Source organism: Equus przewalskii, chromosome 4 (genome assembly GCF_037783145.1).
Source record: "Equus przewalskii isolate Varuska chromosome 4, EquPr2, whole genome shotgun sequence".
Lineage (NCBI taxonomy): Eukaryota > Metazoa > Chordata > Mammalia > Perissodactyla > Equidae > Equus > Equus przewalskii.
Genome location: NC_091834.1, coordinates 7,653,125 through 7,672,236, shown reverse-complemented (window position 1 = coordinate 7,672,236; position 19,112 = coordinate 7,653,125). Strand labels below are relative to the sequence as shown.

Below are 19,112 nucleotides of genomic sequence, written 5' to 3'. Positions count from 1 at the left end.
TTCCCCAAATACTCTATTATACTCTGAACAAGCATGCCACTGAAGAAATATTAACATTCAACGTGCTGGTTTTAATCTCTAAAAAAGTGAATCTAATTGTACTGTAAACGTTTTATCAACATAAACACGGAAAATTCTGTATTCTCCCAAAGGTATCACCATTAGGTAAAAATTCACCTAGGCAAAATAGTATTTATGCTTCCATTTTATTGTTTTTAAGAATTAAACTGCCACCTCAGTAGTCTTAAGAGCAATATAATGAAACATACATACATTTAATTTAGACTTATGTCCATCATAGCTTCAAAGGCTTCCCTGAAATAAGGCTGGGATTCACATCTTTTTCCTTAAGGAAAGAAACACTAACAGGAACTTCGCCGTCTTTCTACCCACCCACCCTCATTCAAACTGGATGAATTCAAGTCTAACACCATTTAAAAATTTTGCCTGCTACAACACATTCATCTGATGTGCCTCCCTGCATAACATGTATTTCTTAAACCTAACTGAAAATAAATCATTTTTTTAAAAGCCTACGAGAATTCTCTTAACATGTGGAATTTTATGATACTAATTTTTTCGTCTGATACATAGACTAAGTGGTTTCATACCACAGTGAACTCTAGTGAATTTCAATAAAAACAGGAGAGCTCTTCATAAATAGTTGAGAAGCTCTAAAGTGAATTTGGCTATTTTCTTATTACATGAAACAAAGAACGGTATTGGATTTTCAACAGTCATATTTTAACAGTTCCTAAACGAGGGCGTGAAAGGGAATCAAGTTCGCGCCAGTCTGAGTACCTACAGTAATATGACAGAAGCACTTACCACCACCATCTCACACTATTTCACTCCCATGCTTCTAATAACAAGAACTGCTCACTAGAAATATTGCAGCAACACTGACTCTCAAACTGCTAGCTGTGAAAAATCACTTAACTTAAAAAAAAAGTGTATTCGTTATTTTCGGCTGGTCAAGGTTGAAACGGCCGTTTATAATATTTCTAACTTCAGCTCTAAGTTCTTAGATGACTTTGCATCCGATTATGCAAGATGAGAAGTTGTCTTTCCTGTACCTGACAGAATTAAATGGTAAATTAGCAATCAGTTCACCCTTTGTCAAAAAGAAATATGTCCTAAATTTATACACTACAAACTATTTAATAAATGATATCTGCATTCTACACATTTCATGTTTATATTATGCACCATTTTAGGGGAGAGGAAATAATTCACAGGGGTTTATTCAAAGGACATATAATAATATCCTAAGAATGCTGATTTATACATATGAGTTCTGTATAAACTGTAAGTGGTCATCTTAGCTGGACTGTAACAAGCCCCCTATAATGCAAAAGCTGACTCTAAAGGCACCTTATAAAGCACTGAAATTCACAATTTAGTCATTACTTTTCTCTTCTCCAATACAAAATCATCTGGTAGTCTTCACTGTTGACACCATGCTAAAATGTTGCAAGTTCTAGACTGTTTAACCAATAAAAGGAATAGGAGATGATTAATAGCCTTTAAATTTCAAGTCAGAGAAAAAACCCTTACCACACAGCAATGAAACCTGAGCAATGCAAGTTTGTGATTACAAGAATGTCCTTCATTAATACAGTATTCAAATTCCTCCACGGCATTCAAATTGTAGTTCAAAACCCAATAAACAAGAACCCACTTAAGTACAGGATCAAGCTCTACCATGAAATGAGGAATTATATAAAGCCTATTCAGCCCTAAATATTTAGTTTAAGACAATGAGCAGAGTAGAACACACTTCATCTAAATAACACCACTGAAACAGTTCTATAAAATAACGCTACTTAAGATTAATAAATGTGGTGCATCATGTGATTCCAACCATTCAGTAAAAAGCATTAATGAGTAACAGCATCCCCAACAGCATGGAGCCTGTAGAGTCGATCACTTGGCCATATCTTTCCAAATACTTAGTAATGCCTTTTAATATCACAAACATAAATATATCTTAGGACTAGAACTCCAATGTATTTTGGTGCTCCTGAGGCCGCCTAAAAATGAAAAGGCATCCAAGTGAAGTGCATTGTTTACTTAATATACCTCAAAATTTCAGTGCCTAAAATGTGAAATAATTCTCTACCATTTAACAGTCTGCCTTACAGTAACTTCTAGTAGATTTTTACTTTCAGGATTTTATTGTAACTTTCGGGAATTAGTGGTAAAACATATGGTTTTAAAAAACAGTATGTGGCTGCACTTAAATTCACATAAAAATAGCATTTTTACAACCATATTGAAATTTAATCCTTTTACACAGGTTAACAAAATGTATCACAAGAAAAACTAAACATTGGGTTTAACAAAAGCAATTCTTCTGAAAGTGGAACAATGAAAAATTTTTTTCAAATTTTTTACAAATGGTCACCTCTGGGTCAATTTACCACACTAAGGGAACAAAGTTGTTAAAATATAGCTGTGCTCAACTGAGCCGCTTATCTGCACTACAGTATAGTACTTGCGATCGATCCTAAGGTCAGGATTTAAAACCATTTTAAGAGCCAAGACCCTAAGTGTTTTACAGCCACCTCAGTAAGAGGTGCTTTCCCTTCCCCAAACAGTCAAAGCTTAATTAAAAGATTGACCATACATGAGTTTTTCTCCTCATCATACTTCAGTTCAAAATACTATTATCATTGGTAATACGGTCTATATCTTGTCTGATCTGGATGATGTGGTCCAGGAAGTGGGGTTTGAGAAGGCGGACCCTGCATTCGTGGAGGAGGAGGTGGCCCTCTTGGTGCAGGCCATATACCAGGACTCATTCCCCCTGGTTGTGTAAATGGAGGGCTCAGAGTTCCTTGATCTTCAGTGAACTGGGGTAAAGAGTTAGGATTATAATGGTGAGGAGGGGGTGCAGTTACAGGTGGACCACCATGTTGAGGTGGGGGAGGTCCTGGAGGAGGATGATTCATATAAGGTGGCATCTGGGCAATAATATGTCCAGGGGGAGGGGTTATTGGTGGTGGAGCAGAGGTCATTGGTGGAGGTGGAGCTTGGCTATAAACCAAGTGAGGAGTACCTGCGGCCTGGGGAGGATGTGGCATTGGATGGCTTATTGGTGGTGGAGGAGGTGGGGGTGGTGCATAATGTTGCTGTGGAGGCATAATATGATGAGGGTGCGATACCACTGGTTGACCCTGATATTCAGGATGATGGTGAGCAGGTGCTGGGGCAGGAGGTGGTGGTTCTCTAGCACCTGAATTTGAGTCATCCTGAATAGGGACAGTTATTAAATTGCTGTGTTTTCTTGTTGAAATACGAAAGGTTTCCTGACTGACCGAACGAGGTGGAGGTGGAGCCATGGACAATTCTGCTGGAGGAGCACGAATATCCTCATGAGGCTGATTATAGTGCTCATGTGGCACGTGTTGCAAAGGAGGTGGCGGCATCATGATGTGCTGCTTTGGCGGAATATGGCTCATATGGTGCTTGTCTGGCGGCATTATAAAACGCTCAGGGATTTCAGCTGGTGGTGGGGCAATAGGAGGATGAACATTCTCGATGGAAGCACGGGTGACAGGTTTTCCAGCTCTCATGTGGCGGTGGTTGATGTGAGCCTGTAAGTCTCTCTGAGACAAGTATGTTCTCTTGCACCCTTGAACAATGCTACACATGAAGAGAGAACCTCGTGTACACTGCTCAATTCGCTGCACAGGATCACTACAGCTAAATCAGAAGGGGAAAAAAATTCATTTACTAAAAACAGACTATAAAAATAACACACAATTTCAAAGATATGCCTATTTTTAAAATTTGTTATGGAAAATATTGCAAAGTTTACAATTAAAAGTTACAGTTACTGTAAGTGAACCTTTCATCTTTCCCACTTTGTAGTCTATTTGCTATTAAGCATCAGCATTTCTACCAACCTCAGAATTCTTAATACAAGAAAAATTAAGTGTTTATGAAACAGAACATATTTTAGGAAAAGATCTTCTTCCCAAGACATAGAATTTATCTGACTTTCTCAAACAACTCCTCTATGCTTTGCATCCATTTGCAAAAAATACCAAGAATGGCAAACCAAAGGATCTGTCACAATCCTGGAATTCAAATTTACACAGTGTTTATTGAGCAATAAGTATCTGCGGAACAAATACTTAATACTAAGAGGAAGACATTAGGTGGAAGATGCTGCAAGGACTACAAAAATGACTAAGATCATCCTAATCGTCAGGATTCCGAACATTAAACAACATAATCAATTTAAATTCAAACCCTTACTGAATCCCTGACTTGAATCCCTGAAGAAAGGCATCTCTGTGAATTGTCAGACAAATTTACTACTCAACAATATTACACACTCCTGCCCTTCTAAATGGTAAGCATTAAATTTAACTCAACATTTTCTTAATGAGTCAGGGTCAAAATGATAACCAGTCTTCATTCACTATATTTAATCCACTCTTGCCTTTAGAATCTTTAGAGTCTTCTTGAAAAAGTGGAAAGAGGACTGAACTAGGAATCAGAAGAAGTGAGATCTAGTAATGGCTCTGTAATCCTGAAGAAGTCATTCACTCTTTTTGATTCTTTCTTCATCTGTAAAATGGGGTTAAACACCTGCTTTACCTAACTCACAATGTTTTTATACCGACTTCAGCCTACTTAAGAGTATCCTTAAAATAAACGGAACAATGGCAGTGACAGTGTTTAATCACTAGTTAAGCACTATCTATGCACAAATACAAGCTATTATCATTGAATATGTGTGTCAAATCATTTGAGACTATTTAAATGGCTCTATATTCTTGATTTTAAGTTGTGTCTATATTTCCATCTTTGCTGTAAGGCTGGCAATCCTTCTTGATACTAGTAGTCTTCCCTTTAGTGGCCATTTGGCACACTTCTAACATTTTCTGCTAATTCGCTGCAAGCTCAGAAATATCTCCACAGTAACAGGATGCGAGGCACTTTCTTTTGGGTGATTAAAGGCAGTAATGTATAATATTTACATTAACTTGGGTTGCCATTTCTCCATTCCTGATCTGGGTCTGCTAATCCAGATAGGCTTATATTCTAAAACAGCTAAGGGTCAACCAGTAAGGTGCCTACCGGAGTTACATTTAATACCTCAAAACTAAATTCCCTCCTAAATATTATCATTAGAACACTTACATAAAAGAAAAAGAAAACCTTTTAATGTCCTCTACATAGTGTTTTATAACATCTAAAATCCTTTTTTCCATGAAGCAATCAAATTTACTATATAATTTAAAGTGAATGTACACTGTATGGGAAAATTAGGCAAACAAATGAATATGTACTTTTAACTTCCTAACTCTCTGAATTATAATTCTAGGGAAAAAATATTGTTTAAACACACACTACAGATTTTATAATCTGTTACTCTAAAGGGCTAATAGGGGCTGGCCCCATGGCCAAGTGGTTAAGTTCATGTGCTCCACTTTGGTGGCCCAGGGTTTCACGGGTTCAGATCCTGGGCGCGGACATGGCACTGCTCATCAGGCCATGCTGAGGCAGCATCCCACATAGCACAACTAGAAGGACCCACAACTAGAATATACAACTATGTACTGGGGGTGTTGGGGAGAAGAAGAAGGGAAAAAAAAAAACACGGGCAACAGATGTTAGCTCAGGTGCCAATCTTTAAATAAATAAATAAATAAATAAATAAATAAATAAATAAATAAAGGGCTAATAAAAATATGCCAAGAGAATTAGTTGTTATGAATCATCCTTTCCCTCTCAACGAGCCAAGCTTCTACACCATAAAAGGAAATCATCCCTTACAATTATCCATAGCTTTACTATCACCAATCTCCCAAATCTTGGGAGAGCTGCTGACACGGGTTATAAGGAATCCGGGAAGCCTACAGCTGTTCCAGGGAAGTTTCTCTCAAAGCTTTTCTCAAGCCTACTTTCAGGGGTTCTAAAATGATTTATTCTGGATCCTTCAAGGCTCTTCCAAAATGAATCAGTATCAACCAATATCTCTAGATCTTCACAACTTGTGTGTTGATGCCATGATGGTGTTCTAAAATATACTCAAGACATCATAATCAGATCTGAAGGCAATAAATAAGAGCCTATACTTACAGAGCACTCACTCTATGCTAGGTGTATACAGTAACTCATTTAATTCTGATAATAACCCAGGGAGGTGGGGACTAGCATTAGCTCCATTTTACAGATGAAGAAACAGCCTGTATCACATAGCTAAGAAATGGCAGAACAGGAATTTGAACACAGGAATTCTCATTCTAGAGTCTGCCTCAACCACTACATGATACTACCTCTCCAGTGTCCCATCAAAAAAAGAAAATGACTAGTTTTGGTTTATAACACTAATTTTGTGACGGCAAACATATTTTGTCATTTTGGCCAATTGGAACTGACTGATAATCACTACATAGCCCTATCCCAAGGAGAAGGCTCAGGCCAACTCTGGGCTCACAGAGAAAGACTAGCCGTGTGGACACTTTTGGTAACCTACTGCTTACACCACACCCTGACCTTTAACCTAGATTATAAATCACTACATCACAAACTTCTCATTTAAAAATGTAATGACGATCTTACCCTGGACACATCTTATCTCCCTTTTTTTCATGTAAAATAGCACAGTCATAGCAAAAAACATGCTTGCATGGAATCTGTGAACAAAAGCATATTACAGGTAAGCACGGAACAATTGAAAACATTTCCATAAAAATAACAGTAAGCACAGAAACCCAGATGTAGAAGGTACTTGAGAACTGTTAAGATGAACATTTATTAAGTACTAATCAAAAAAAAGCAACAGTTGACCTTTTTCTGTCACAAAGCCCTTTGAGAATGGGAGGAAAGCTCTGGCCCTTTCCCCCATAAATGTATACATGCACCTTGGCTTGCGCATTCTGGAGGGATAAACCTAGGAATTTCCTCCAAGGTCTCTACAGGTTAAAGGCTCCCAAAGAACACTGCAGCCAGGTTTTATTACCCTGTTCCTCCTGACACAACTCCAAAGCAATAACATAATGACTATCTCCTACAGTCAATATAAGTAGCATTTTCCCTGGTACTCTTAAGTTAATAAACTTATAAAAATCTAAAAATAAATCAGAAGTACATAGTAAAATGATGTTAGACCATTTTAAAATTCATAGCCTGTTACTGTTATTTAGCTATGTTGCACAGCAAAGCAATAGTGCACAATCCATGCTTTCTACCATCGCAGATATATTATTTAATTCAATTTTTTTCAAATGCAAAACTATCTTTTTTTAAAGGAGGATGCGTCAAAATTACTATAAAATTATAGTTAGAGTTGTAATTTTTTAATAATTATAATTCAATTCTCAGAAATTATATTTTTAATTCAGTTTTATATTAAAAATTACAGCCTTCAGAAATAAATAACTTATTTTATTCTCTTAAACAAGAAAAAAACATTTTTCCTTAATAAACTAGAATAAAGGTAAACAGCAAACAGTCCAAAGAATTAGTTTTCAGAAGTTCGTTTCCTTAATACATATTTTAGAAGCAATTCAAGAATTTGTCAAGATAATTATATTAAATGCATATGATCCCAAAATTTCCCTTAGCTATTTCAGACTTATTTAAAATGTCACAAACTTAGTCATTACACAATAATAAACCTATCTACTTAAATTTCAGAATCCTACTTCTATGCAAATGTTTATATTTACAAAATAGAATTTAATTTAGTTATACTTACCATTCGCCCATAGATTTTAATAGGCAATCCACATTTGTCACAGAAATGAACTGGTGTATCATCCTTTTCACCTATGATGTTTATCTGTTGAAATGATATAATTAAAATTTCACTTTTAGGCATTTCTAAAAATTATATCTATACTTTACATAATGAGTTGGTCAGTATTTTATAACAGTTGTTTAAACAATTAGAAATAAAGCTTTCTTGGTATAATCTCCACATATTCCACCCCATCAGGTGTACCACCATTAGTTTGTTTGAGTCACTGATTTTACTTGACTTTACTGAAAATTACTTCAAATTATTTCTGGAAATAGTGAAAACAGAGCATTAATAAACAAATGATTTGTGTGTGCTGTAAGGCACAGCTATAATAGATGTTCATACCATTCTTTATGTATTCTGAATTGTTCTAATAAAATGTTTTATTTTTAGTTATACCTGAAAGTCCCAAAAAAGGTGTCCAGGAAATCTTCGCTGATTTCCAAACAGCTCGCCCCCTTTACAGTCATACCGCTCTTCTTCATTATAATCAAATCCTTCTGAGGAAAGAAAGTGTTACCTATTACCTTTTCAAATCTTCGATTTCGTTTCAGGAGCACACATACACGGCAAACAGGCCTGTTCACTGAAAAGCCCCCCCATGCCTTTCAGAGCTCTTCCAACAACAAGACAATCAAGACTCATTTAAAACATCACCAGAAGTGCTCTCAGCAATCATCTAGTCCAACCCTTACTCCCTAACCGAGAATACTGCAGTCTGCAGACCCATCACCTAACACACAGATCAGTGGCAGAGCCACAAACAGACCTCAGACCTCTTCACTCCCATTCAATTACTCTTAATTCACCAGACGATCTCTAGTATAAAACTTTAATTACGTGCTTCTCGCACAAATCTTTAAGACACTGATAACCATTAATTCTAATCTATCTAGAACAGTGGTATCATGCTGCAAGAGGTTGATTTTACTACTGAAAGAATATAATGGAAACATAAAGAATTCTGCAGATTTTCTTACGACTTAGTAAATCAGGTAACCTCTCCTTCAGCCTTAAACAGAGCCTGAGTTTAGAAACAACACATTCACAGTTCATCCTTTCAATTACAACCTCTCCCTGGTTAATCACCCAAACAGCAGAAGCCACAGCAAATCTACTTACAAGGGTTCCCCCTACACTGCATACATCAATCCCAAAAAACTTAAGACAATACGAAGATCAAATGGTCTCAATTTCTCTGACCTAATTAAAAAGTTGATGATAATCCCCTCATCTCACGCAAAAGAAGCAAACTTGTGAAAGTCTGATGGGGAGCCTAGGGAGAGTCCAATTACCTAAAGTAAGGCTGAGAAGACAATCTACCCCTCCACAGTGCCAGGCTTCTCGAGACATTTCTGGCCCTAGAATTGGTAAACAAAGGACCAAAGCACACAAGTTTTAACTCTACCCCCATAACTAAATTACAGCACCTGTGTACGGATGGACACATGGACATGGACACACACACACGGTGATGCAGGAAGTTTTCGAAGCTGATACAGATACTCCAGTGTACTGCTATCTAATCACCTCCAATACAAACACCGAGTTCATAGAATGCTCTTATAAGTTACAAATGAGTGACCCTAGGCTCTTATACGGTCCATTTATACCTTATAAAGGCTGGTGTCATTTAAAACTCAAAATAATGAAAAGCAATTTTTCTTATTTATCTAAAACTCAGAAAATTATTGATCAGAACAGCAGCCAAGGAAATTAGGATCACTATTTTTCAGACTCATTCAAACTGCACCCAAAACTCAAATGTTAAGGGGAAAGAAAACTTTTTTTTCTTTACACCAAAGAGGTGAATGTAAAGTATCCGAAAATTATCCTCCGCCTTAGTTTGCTCTATTAGAGAGAGGCTGGCAGCAGCAGGTCCTCTAGGAAAGGGCCTGGGCTGGGGAGGAGACGAGGGAACACTGCAGAGGAAAGCGATGGAAGGAGGGTTTTAGCTTTTTTGCACTGTTTGGATTCTTACAACAAGAATTTATTTGTATGTGACTGTATAGTGTTTAAAAATTATTTAAAAAACAAAAAGGCCAAAGAGGGGGAACCTAGCTTACAGATAGTGCCGCAGCAGCCCTAAGTTGCCGCTACCACAATTTATAACATTTAACTTCAAATGTACTTGTTTAGGTAGAGAGAGATACCCAACAATAAAAGGAACCATAACATACGGTATAATTAAAACAGTTTGATTCTGAAAAAGAAATATAAACAAATTGCTGGAATAGAAAGAAAATCTAGAAATAAACACAAATACTTTTAGAACTTTAAAATAGGTAATGGTCGGGGGCCGGCCTGGTGGCACAGTGGTTAAGTCATCATGTTCCACTGTGGGGGCCCAGGGTTCACTGGTTCGGATCCAGGGTGCAGACCTATGCACTGCTTGTCAAGCCATGCTGTGGCAGGCGTCCCACATATAAAGTAGAGGAAGATGGGCACGGATGTTAGCTCAGGGCCAGCCTTCCTCAGCAAAAAGAGGAGGATTGGCAGTAGTTAGCTCAGGGCTAATCTTCGTCAAAAAAAAAGATAATGGTGGGATTCCTATTTAACAAGGAAAACAAGGAAAAGACAGATTATTCAATGGTTGGGACAAACAGCAAGGTGTCTTAGAGAAAAAAATAAATAAGAGCCAGACTCCACTGTTTTTTTGTTTAATAACCAAATACAAAGCCATAAATGTTCCAAAATAGGGCTCAGGAAACTTCTTCTGTAAAAGGCCAGATAAGTAAATATTTTAGGCTGTGCAGGCCATATGGCTTCTCTCAATTACTCAAATATGCCATCACAGTGTGAAAGCAGACATAAATGATACTTTCATGAATGGGCATGGCTGTGTTCCAATAAAACTTTATTTACAAAACAGGGCCAGATTTGCTGACCCTGTACTAAACGGGAAGATGGGAAAACTTTCATACTCAGGGAATAGGGGAAAGGCCTTTCTAAGAATGTCATAAAACCCAGAAGTCATAAAAGACTGGATATTTGACTACACAGAATCTTCAAGCTTCTCTACAAGAAAAATTGTCTATATAAAATTCAAAAGACAAATGGGGAATACACACGATATATGACAAAGGGCTAATTTTATTAATTTACAAAAAACTCATAAAAATCAAGAGAAAGACAACCAAACAGGAAAAAAGGGAAAAGGATATGAACAGGTAGACCTTAGGCATAAGAAATGATTAATACTATGAAAAGATATGCAATCCTACTTATAATTAAAGAAATGTATATCAAAGGAAAAATTTTTAACAGCTAATAGTACCAATATTGGTGTGTGGGAGTATACACTGACTTACTTTTTTTGAAGAGCCATTTGACAGTATGTTAAATTCTAAATGCAGTGTATTCATCAAGTTTTTAAATGCCCAAATTCATGCAAAGTTTAAATCCTACGAAGTATACATACTAAGCTATATGTACAAGGATATTTACTGCAATATTGGGTTTGGGGGGGAGTTTGTTTTTTATTGAGGTGACACTGGTTTATAATATTATATAAATTACAGGTGTATATCATTATATTTTGACTCCTGTATAGACTACATCGTGTTTACTACCACCAAGGTCTAGTTGCCATCCGTCACCGTACACGTGTGCCCCTTTACCCCTTTCACCCTTCTCCCACCTCCTTCCCCTCTGGTAACCACCAATCTGTTCTCTGTATCTAAGCAACATTGTTTTTAACAGCAAAAAATCAGAAAAACTGTTAAATAAATTATGGCGTATTCATAAATGAAATACCTAAACCTATCTTCTTAAATGAGGTACATCTGTACATACTGATAAGGCAAAACTTCAAATGCATCTTACATGACAACAGTGTAGTTATACACAAAAAAGTATAAAAAAGTGATAACAGATTATTTTGGGGGAGAAGGATTGTGGAGGGAGACAGATAAATTTTACTTTTAATATTATGCTTTCTGCTATATTGTTTACTCTTTCTTTTTTTAACAACAGGCAGTGTTACTTTCAACAACAAAAGAAACTAAACCAAAACCATTTATAATGAGAGAGAAAAGTACAACACTCCAAACTGAGAAGTCAAACAAAAAGACTGAAGAACAAAGAGAGCACGTAAGTAAGATTTAAAAAAAAAAAAGGTAGGTATAAGTAAAGAAGATCACATGGGTTATTTGGTGGAAGCAGCTACAACAGAAAGACTTTTGGATCTGTTAGTTCAAACAAATTACCTTCGTCCCCAGGTGGAGCCTTTGCAGGCATCCTGTTTATAGTTCTCGGAGTCCGCGGTGCAGCTTTGGCTTTGCCCCCTTGTTTGGAGATGAGTTTTATAGGAATTCGTCTTCGCACATCAAGACCACCCAACGATCCGGAACTATTAGTGCCTTGTAACTCATTGTCTATGTTAGGAAAAAAGTTGTAATTTCTTTTAGTTTTTCGCTTTGAGGATTATTCTGCCACAAGTATTAAAACAACACACCCAATATCATCAAAGGTTGACTATCTGGGTTCTGATTTTAAATATTGTGTTATTTAAGTTTGTTTGCTAATTTTCTCTATTGTGGATAAACCATTAAAGCAATGCTTTTAGAGACATGGAACCCTTTAAAAAGGTGAGACAAGTTATAGAACCGCTCCTTAAAGAGGGGACAATAAAATCTTCCATATGATTCCAGAGGGGTTTACAGAAACACAAAATCCTTCATGAGATAGGAACCCATATCTTGAAGTAACTATAAGAGCTTTTGAAAAAGAAGAAAAAGAAGAGTAAGTGGGAGGATGCAGAGAAAAGAAAGAAAACTACCCCAATCTCCATCAAGCAGGCAAAGTAGGCACTCACTAATTTAGTAAACAGAATCTATAGCAGGACAATCAATAACACTGGAAACACAAAACTAACACCAACAATGGCAGAACTAAATAATTTTAGTTTTAAGGAAGGTAATTATTCCCTTAAGTGCAAACAGTTCTTCTAAAAAGCATTCAGGAATATAGCAAAAATTATTACGTTATTTAGTAGAAACATGCCATCTTGTACTAGTGCTATAACATTTCTAGATATACACACGTAAGTGTGCGATTCTTAGCACTGTAATGGAAAATTATAGTTTAGGAGGATGCAAGGTTTCTGTACTTCAAGTAGGTCTAAAGAACTGACACTTTCTAAGTCCCTGCTTGTTATTAGTTATGAAATAAATTAATTGACTCCATGAGTAACAGGAGCATTATTTCATAGAAGTGACTCCATTTGAAGCTTAAAAGTCACCTCTTTTCAAGTCTATGACAAGATATTACAATATAGAAAATATTCACTTACCAAGTAAAGACAAAAGGAAATGCCCTAAAATAGGAAATGCAAATAATTTTTTTAAACAGTAATGTTTTAAACATGTCACGTTATTGAACAAGGCTGTGTAACCACCCCTGCAGGAGATAGTACAATCAAGAGCGACAGCCAAACCGTCCACATGAAATCAGTAAAGCCAAATTTGAAAGTAATAACCTGGTACTAACGACCTCCAAGGCTACCAGGATTACAGACATATGTTAAACTCACAATGATTTGCACTCTTTCTGATCACTACATAGAACAAAATTCAAATGGGTCCTTAATAATTACTTTAAATATCTTTCAATCTAATTTCTACTATTACTCTTCTAATAGCTAATCCTTTAAAAAATTCATGGAAAAAGGATTACATGGACAGCCAAAATCCTGAGTTAGGATAAACCCAACCTGATCAACTTTCAACACTTTACCAAACGTATTAACCAGCGGAATGATGTATTTCATCTGCTTTCACTCTAGTTGCTTATTTACATAAAAGTACCTACAAGCAACATAGAGGCCAAAAGACAGATATGACAGGACAAATTTTTTTTTGCTCAAAAGGTATTCCTGATTTTCCAATGAACTTAAAAAAGCAAGTTGTTGCAGACAGGTTCGTTAACCGTTCAGTGTTGTCCTTCAGATATTAAAAGGACTCCACAGTTTTACCTTGGTGAATGATCACAGTACCAACACTTCATTACTACAAGTCCTTTTCTCACCACCCTGAACACTTGAGCTCACTACTGTTGCTCGTGTAGCCCAGCAGTATTTTCAAGAGCCTGCTGTCCCTTAGCACCTTGCCACCTGCCTCGGGTTGCAAGTTCATAAACAAAGTACAGCATTGAATAGTGACACCATTCTGGGTTTGTCTTGGATTTTTTTTTTTAATTAAAAATCAGAACATACGGCACAATTTCCTTTTGGATATGCCAACTAAAAACATAAAGCCTGTAACAAAAGTCCTTGGATATTACACAGAAAGTAAGAACTAAGGATATAAGTGGCCATTTAAGGTGAATCCACTTTAAAAAGGAACACTTTATGAAAGTTTTTTAAAAGACTTATTTAGAATTTTATCTTGAATTAAAGGAACCAAGAAATATTTTACAAAATTTAGGTTACAGTTACAACTAAGCGCTAATTCTCAGAATCACCAAAGAATGAATCAAGTGTTAACTGGGAGTTGCTTGGAGTAATTTTCCTGGCAAAATTCTATTAGAACATCACAGGATAGCCCTTCATTTCATGTTTGACTTTTTCACCATGATCATAAAATCAGTCATTTTTGCAGAAGATTCAAGGGTTCTGTCAATTTCCCTAAGGGTCTCTCTTAATCCTTTGGTATTAAAATCACTTTTTCAAGATGCCTATCCTGTCATAATACCTTCAACTAACTGGCTAACTGGAATTTCCTTACTTGCCAATGATTTTGTGATTTAAATAGTTATCAAATTCACGTTTATGAATTTCATGAAAACTTGAATCTTTTGTAAGGTTTGTAATCACAATCAATGTACAGCATTTGATACCATTTCCTGATATGAAACACGAAAGACACTGACATATGAAATTAACTATGAATAGAAAAGACGCTAGCGTTAAGCAGCAGGGCTCTCTGAGCAGGAACTAATTTTTTAAGCGATCAGATCATTAGTGAATATTTTCACGTTAGGATGACTTTTACTTTCAGGCAACCTTTTAACTTAGAGAAGTAGGATGCTAAAGACTCAGATACATACCCACCCATATTATAATTTCCTAATGTAACATCCTCTAAACTGTGGAAGGGGCCTGACTCCCACCTCCGTAATAGGCTCAAATGAGAAATATTCCGCTAACGTTGAATCTTTGCTACTCCAACATCAGGACTGCACGGTTTCATCTATAAAATTTGCAAACACCAGAGTTCTTAGAGCCTGGTCGCAGGCCCTGTTCTCTTCCGTATTCCCTTTCCTTAAGTGATCTCATCATCCGTCCTCATGCCTTTAAATATCAGCTATGTGGTACTATATCCCAAACATGTATTTTTCAGCCAGACCTTTCCTTTGATCGCCACTTGACATCTCCTTGTATGTCTCAATACACCTCTCATACTTGGCAGTTCAAAATCTTGTTCCCAAATTCCCATGTCTCACCTCTACACCTTAACAAAAAAGTCTCTTTTTCTCCCCAAGTTTTCTCCAACTCAGAAAAGAGCACTAACCTAGCTGCTCAAACCAGAAACTCAGGCATCTCTCCTGTCTTTCACATACTTCTGAACCAACCCATCAGCATGTGCTTTGAGTTCTACCACCAAAATATTTATTGAATCTGCCCAGTCCCCTTTTCACTAAACCAAGTCACCTTCACTAAGCCAAGCCTCCCCTCTGGTCTACCACAATCACCTCCAAAACTGTGTATTTTCTATTATTCTTTCCTCCCTCTCTTACACCATTCTCCATAGAGCAACCTATTATATTTTTTGAAGAGATTATGTTCCTCCTCTACTTCTGTTCAATGGCTTCATATAGCACTTAACATTCGAAACTTTACCATGGCCTTCAAAGTCTTGCACAACCTGATTCCTGCCTTCCTTTCCAATCTCATCTTAAGGTTCTTTCCCTCTTGCTAATTAAAGCTGTAGCCGACTGGTCTTCTCTACGTTTTCCTACCTCAGAGTCTTTGTACAGCCGGCCCTTCCTATCTGCGAATTCCGCACCCGCGGATTCAACCAACTGTGGATCCTGTACATGCTTATGTTGGTTGAATCCGCAGACGCAGAATTTCAGGAAACAAGGGCTGACGAAGGGTCTTGAGTGTCCGCGGATTTTGGTATCTGCGGGGGGGTCCTGGAACCAATCCCCCGAGGATAAAACGAGGAATGACTATACTTGCTGGAAATGCTTTCCTCCTGATTTATTCCATGACTAGATTCTTCTCATCCATCAGATGTCATAAGTGTTACCTTTGCAGAAAAACCTCCCCTGACTACTCTCGCTTAAGCTTCCTCCTATTAGTCTTTACCACAGCACCCGTTTATTTTTTTAATGTTATATGTTGACTAGCACTCATTACATGGATATAATTATACAACTAGTAGCTATTTTATGATTGAGGACATCTTAACAAATACTTAAGACAGGAAAAAGCCTTTTTTCTCTACTTGTGATATGGCTGATATAACCGTACGGAGCACTTTCTAACTCCAAGCGCACTCAATATCCAAAAACCACAAGAAAGCAAAAGCTAAAAAGCACAAAACGAAGAGCGGAGCCATTCTTACTTGCAGAAAGGAATGAGAATATCTTGATTTTAGGCTCTCCTTTGTAAATGTCCCCAATAATGAGCAAGAACCATAGCCGAAGCGCGGGGCACGCTTTGTGCTTAGGCAGAAAGATTCCGAAAACCATATTCGACTCCACGCTCCCATCTCTAGTCCACAGAGGACCGGAGAGACAATAAAGACCGGCGGCGACCAGCGCTGCACCCGCCCAAAGCTGACTGAGACAGCAGGAAGTCTCCAACCCACTCTCACGCATCGACTCCCAGCCTGAGGAGGCTTCCCCGATTCCGAGAGTGGAATCTACCCGCCAGTCCCCACAACGCAGGGCAGAGACCCGGAATGGGGACGAAAAGAGCCAGCTCTCTCCTCCCCACGGGCCCGCGCCGCCCGCCGTCCCGGCTCGGAGCTCAGCAGAACCAGAGAAGAGGAGGCTGTTGCCGGCACCGAGGCTGTCGGTATCACGCCGGAGGGTAGGCCGGGAAGCAGCAGGCCCTTGCCGGGCACGGGGAGGGCTCCGTGAGGTTTCTTTCTCACCGCCACCCCCCAGTGCTGTAGGGCGAGCGCAACCCCTCCACGCCTGCTGGGAGACCCGTCCCAGGCTGGCCAAGGGGGCATGGAACCGAGACCCCCACTGCCTCCGCCTCCTTACCAGTGTGATCCATGATTCGGCTCGCAGGGCACAGTGGGAGCGGAAGTCAACTGCGCCGGAGTCGCAGGGAGCGCGTGCGCGCTACCTTCCGGAGCCCGGGAGGCGGAAGTATGACCAGCTTGCCCGGGCTTTGGCTTCCCGGGGCTTCCTTCTTTCGCGTCCGCTACCCCACTCCGGTGAGGGAGTCACGCATAGTTCGGGCAGAAGGAGAGAGAGCGAGTACGCGAAGAGCTTTGACGCGGAGGTCGCTAAGGCTTCTCTTCACGTGCTTCGAGACAAAGCAGCCTTTAACTATGGAGAGAAACCGACGGGAACGGGGGAGGGGGAGAGCGGTAGTAGCCGGAGAAATAAGCTCGCGGAAGGTAAGGCGGCCGCCCGCCCCCACGGCGCGTTGCCTTCTGGGACTTGTAGTACGCTGGCGCCCTGGAGCCGGCCAGGCCCACTGCGCAGGCTCGGCCGTTGGGCTGGCCCCACCCCGGCGGGCGGAGTAACGGTTTGGAATCCCCCGGGACCGCAGGCGGCTGTCTCCTCCCCGCCGTGTGGGAAGAGTGTAAACACGCGCGCTGCGGAGGGCGGCCTCCCGGGGGAGGTCACCCGGGGGATAGCGGAGCTGCATGGAGCTCCCCGCTCGAGAGAAAGGCTCAGCTTTGCTTTGTCGTGACGAGCTGCACAGACCCACGCAGCGCAGCCTTGGTATCTGCCCCTGCTCCCAACGCAGAAGTTTCTCACCGTTGAAACGTGTTTATAACGCTTCTAGAGGAAACGCGTGTGGCGCTAGGGACCCCCAGAAGCCCCGTGCCGGGGCCGGACGGAGGGGCAGGGGCGGGCGGCCGCGGGGAGGGTGCGGAGCGCGGGGCTGCCGGCAGGGAGAGGCCCGAAACCAGGAAGGGAGAGTTACCGCAGCGCGCAGTACCTAGTTCCAGTTCTTGGTCCCAGGGGTTTGTGGTGGCTGCTGCTGTCATCGTCCTCAGCCCAAACAAAAGGAAACTGCCGAGAGTGAATCCTGGGGCCCCTCCGTGCAGCCTCCAGCTCGCAGACTGGGCTCATTTGCGTCCGCTCCCTTCTCCAGCCCTTTCCACTTGGTGCTCTCGGATGAGTAGAAAGCAGCACAATTAGTGGAAAACACGAGCTTGGGAGTCAAGGGATTTGGGTTCTATTCTTGTCGTCCCTTGGTGACGACATCATTACCTTGGGTTATCCACACTTTGAGTGCCAGTGTTCCTAGATCCATAAGAGATTATTGCATTGACCTCTTAGAGAAGCGTTTTCATGGTACTGAATTCCGAATAAAGTATGTGCAGCGAAGCGCTGTGTCTGTGTAGTTGTAGAGTGACAGCTATGAATAATGTGATCAGCGCTATTAGTGTTCTGTGTTGTTTGGTGAATGTTTTACTGGAATCTTTTAGAAGATTTTCCCACTCTATCTGCAGCTTTATTAACAAGTTTTTAGGTAGATTCGTAACTAAGGCCAATTGTGAACCAGAGTTATCCCTGCTCTTGTCAAAATGTAAATTTCTGGATTACTAAGTGGTTTTCAAGATCTTTTCAATTGCTGGGCTTAATTTTTGTTTTGGAGGTTGCGGGAAGCTTAACCTTTCTCCCATACCTCCCTATTTCTCTAAAGGCAGTGTTGACACCATTGGGAATTTGTTCACCAATTTGCGGTGTAAAAGAAGGAAGAAAGTACTCTTTTTATTCTTTCTATCCTCATATTTAGTCTATCAGCCATACTTGCGATTAATGCAAATTCAGGTTCAGAATAATATTATTGGTGTCTGCTGATGCTAATATTTAAAGAATTCGAATTTTAAATCTCTTCAAACTGTGTTCTACATAATTTAATCTGTAAATCACAAGTTTTGTCAGCTTTTTTTTTTTTTTTTTTTTTTGCTTGAGGAAGATTCGCCCTGAGCTAACATCCATGCCAGTCTTCCTGTTTTTTAGAGGCTGCTAACAGATTGGTGTCAGTCCCCTCCCAGGAACCGAATCGAGCTGCTGAAGAGGAGCCCTCCACACTTAACCACTAGGCCACCAGGGCTGGCCCTTGTCAGCGTTTTATGGTGCAAGTTCTGAAAATGTACTGAGGGAAAACACCCTTATTTTAGATTTCCTGTTGATGAAATGATAG

The 19,112-nt window shown here is 39.5% G+C and overlaps 1 protein-coding gene and 1 long non-coding RNA gene across 5 annotated transcripts in view; one reads left to right on the top strand and one right to left on the bottom strand.

Moving 5' to 3' along the window:
* Positions 1 to 187: 187 nt before the first annotated feature.
* CBLL1 (Cbl proto-oncogene like 1) lies at positions 188 to 17,473 on the bottom strand. 4 transcript variants are annotated; one of them, XM_008532228.2, is made up of 6 exons: positions 16,985 to 17,473; positions 11,974 to 12,141; positions 8,165 to 8,265; positions 7,721 to 7,804; positions 6,583 to 6,656; positions 188 to 3,708 (listed from the first exon to the last, which is right to left on the bottom strand). In XM_008532228.2, the coding sequence occupies exons 1-6, from the start codon at positions 16,995 to 16,997 to the stop codon at positions 2,673 to 2,675; spliced, it is 1,476 nt and encodes a 491-aa protein (XP_008530450.1). In that variant the 5' UTR covers positions 16,998 to 17,473; the 3' UTR covers positions 188 to 2,672. The 4 variants fall into 4 exon arrangements, with proteins under 4 accessions (XP_008530450.1, XP_070473285.1, XP_008530451.1 ...); XM_070617184.1 differs by having other exon boundaries at positions 16,336 to 17,384; XM_008532229.2 differs by having other exon boundaries at positions 8,165 to 8,262; positions 16,985 to 17,384.
* The window catches only part of LOC139082987 (uncharacterized), a 50,126-nt gene continuing 48,229 nt past the window's right edge, over positions 17,216 to 19,112 (top strand). The window contains exon 1 of the long non-coding RNA XR_011539414.1: positions 17,216 to 17,346. This is a non-coding gene — a long non-coding RNA (uncharacterized lncRNA). The remainder of the gene's footprint in view (positions 17,347 to 19,112) is intronic.

What these genes read in the sequence shown, in the direction of transcription:
- CBLL1 (XM_070617184.1), bottom strand. Translation starts at nt 16,591, where the DNA reads ATGCGTGAGAGTGGGTTGGAGACTTCCTGCTGTCTCAGTCAGCTTTGG. An exon ending in TTAAAATCTATGGGCGAATG is followed by an intron (nt 6,657 to 7,720) that starts GTAAGTATAACT and finishes TTTTGTTCACAG; the next exon opens with ATTCCATGCAAGCATGTTTT. An exon ending in GGAGATAAGATGTGTCCAGG is followed by an intron (nt 3,709 to 6,582) that starts GTAAGATCGTCA and finishes CTTCTGATTTAG; the next exon opens with CTGTAGTGATCCTGTGCAGC.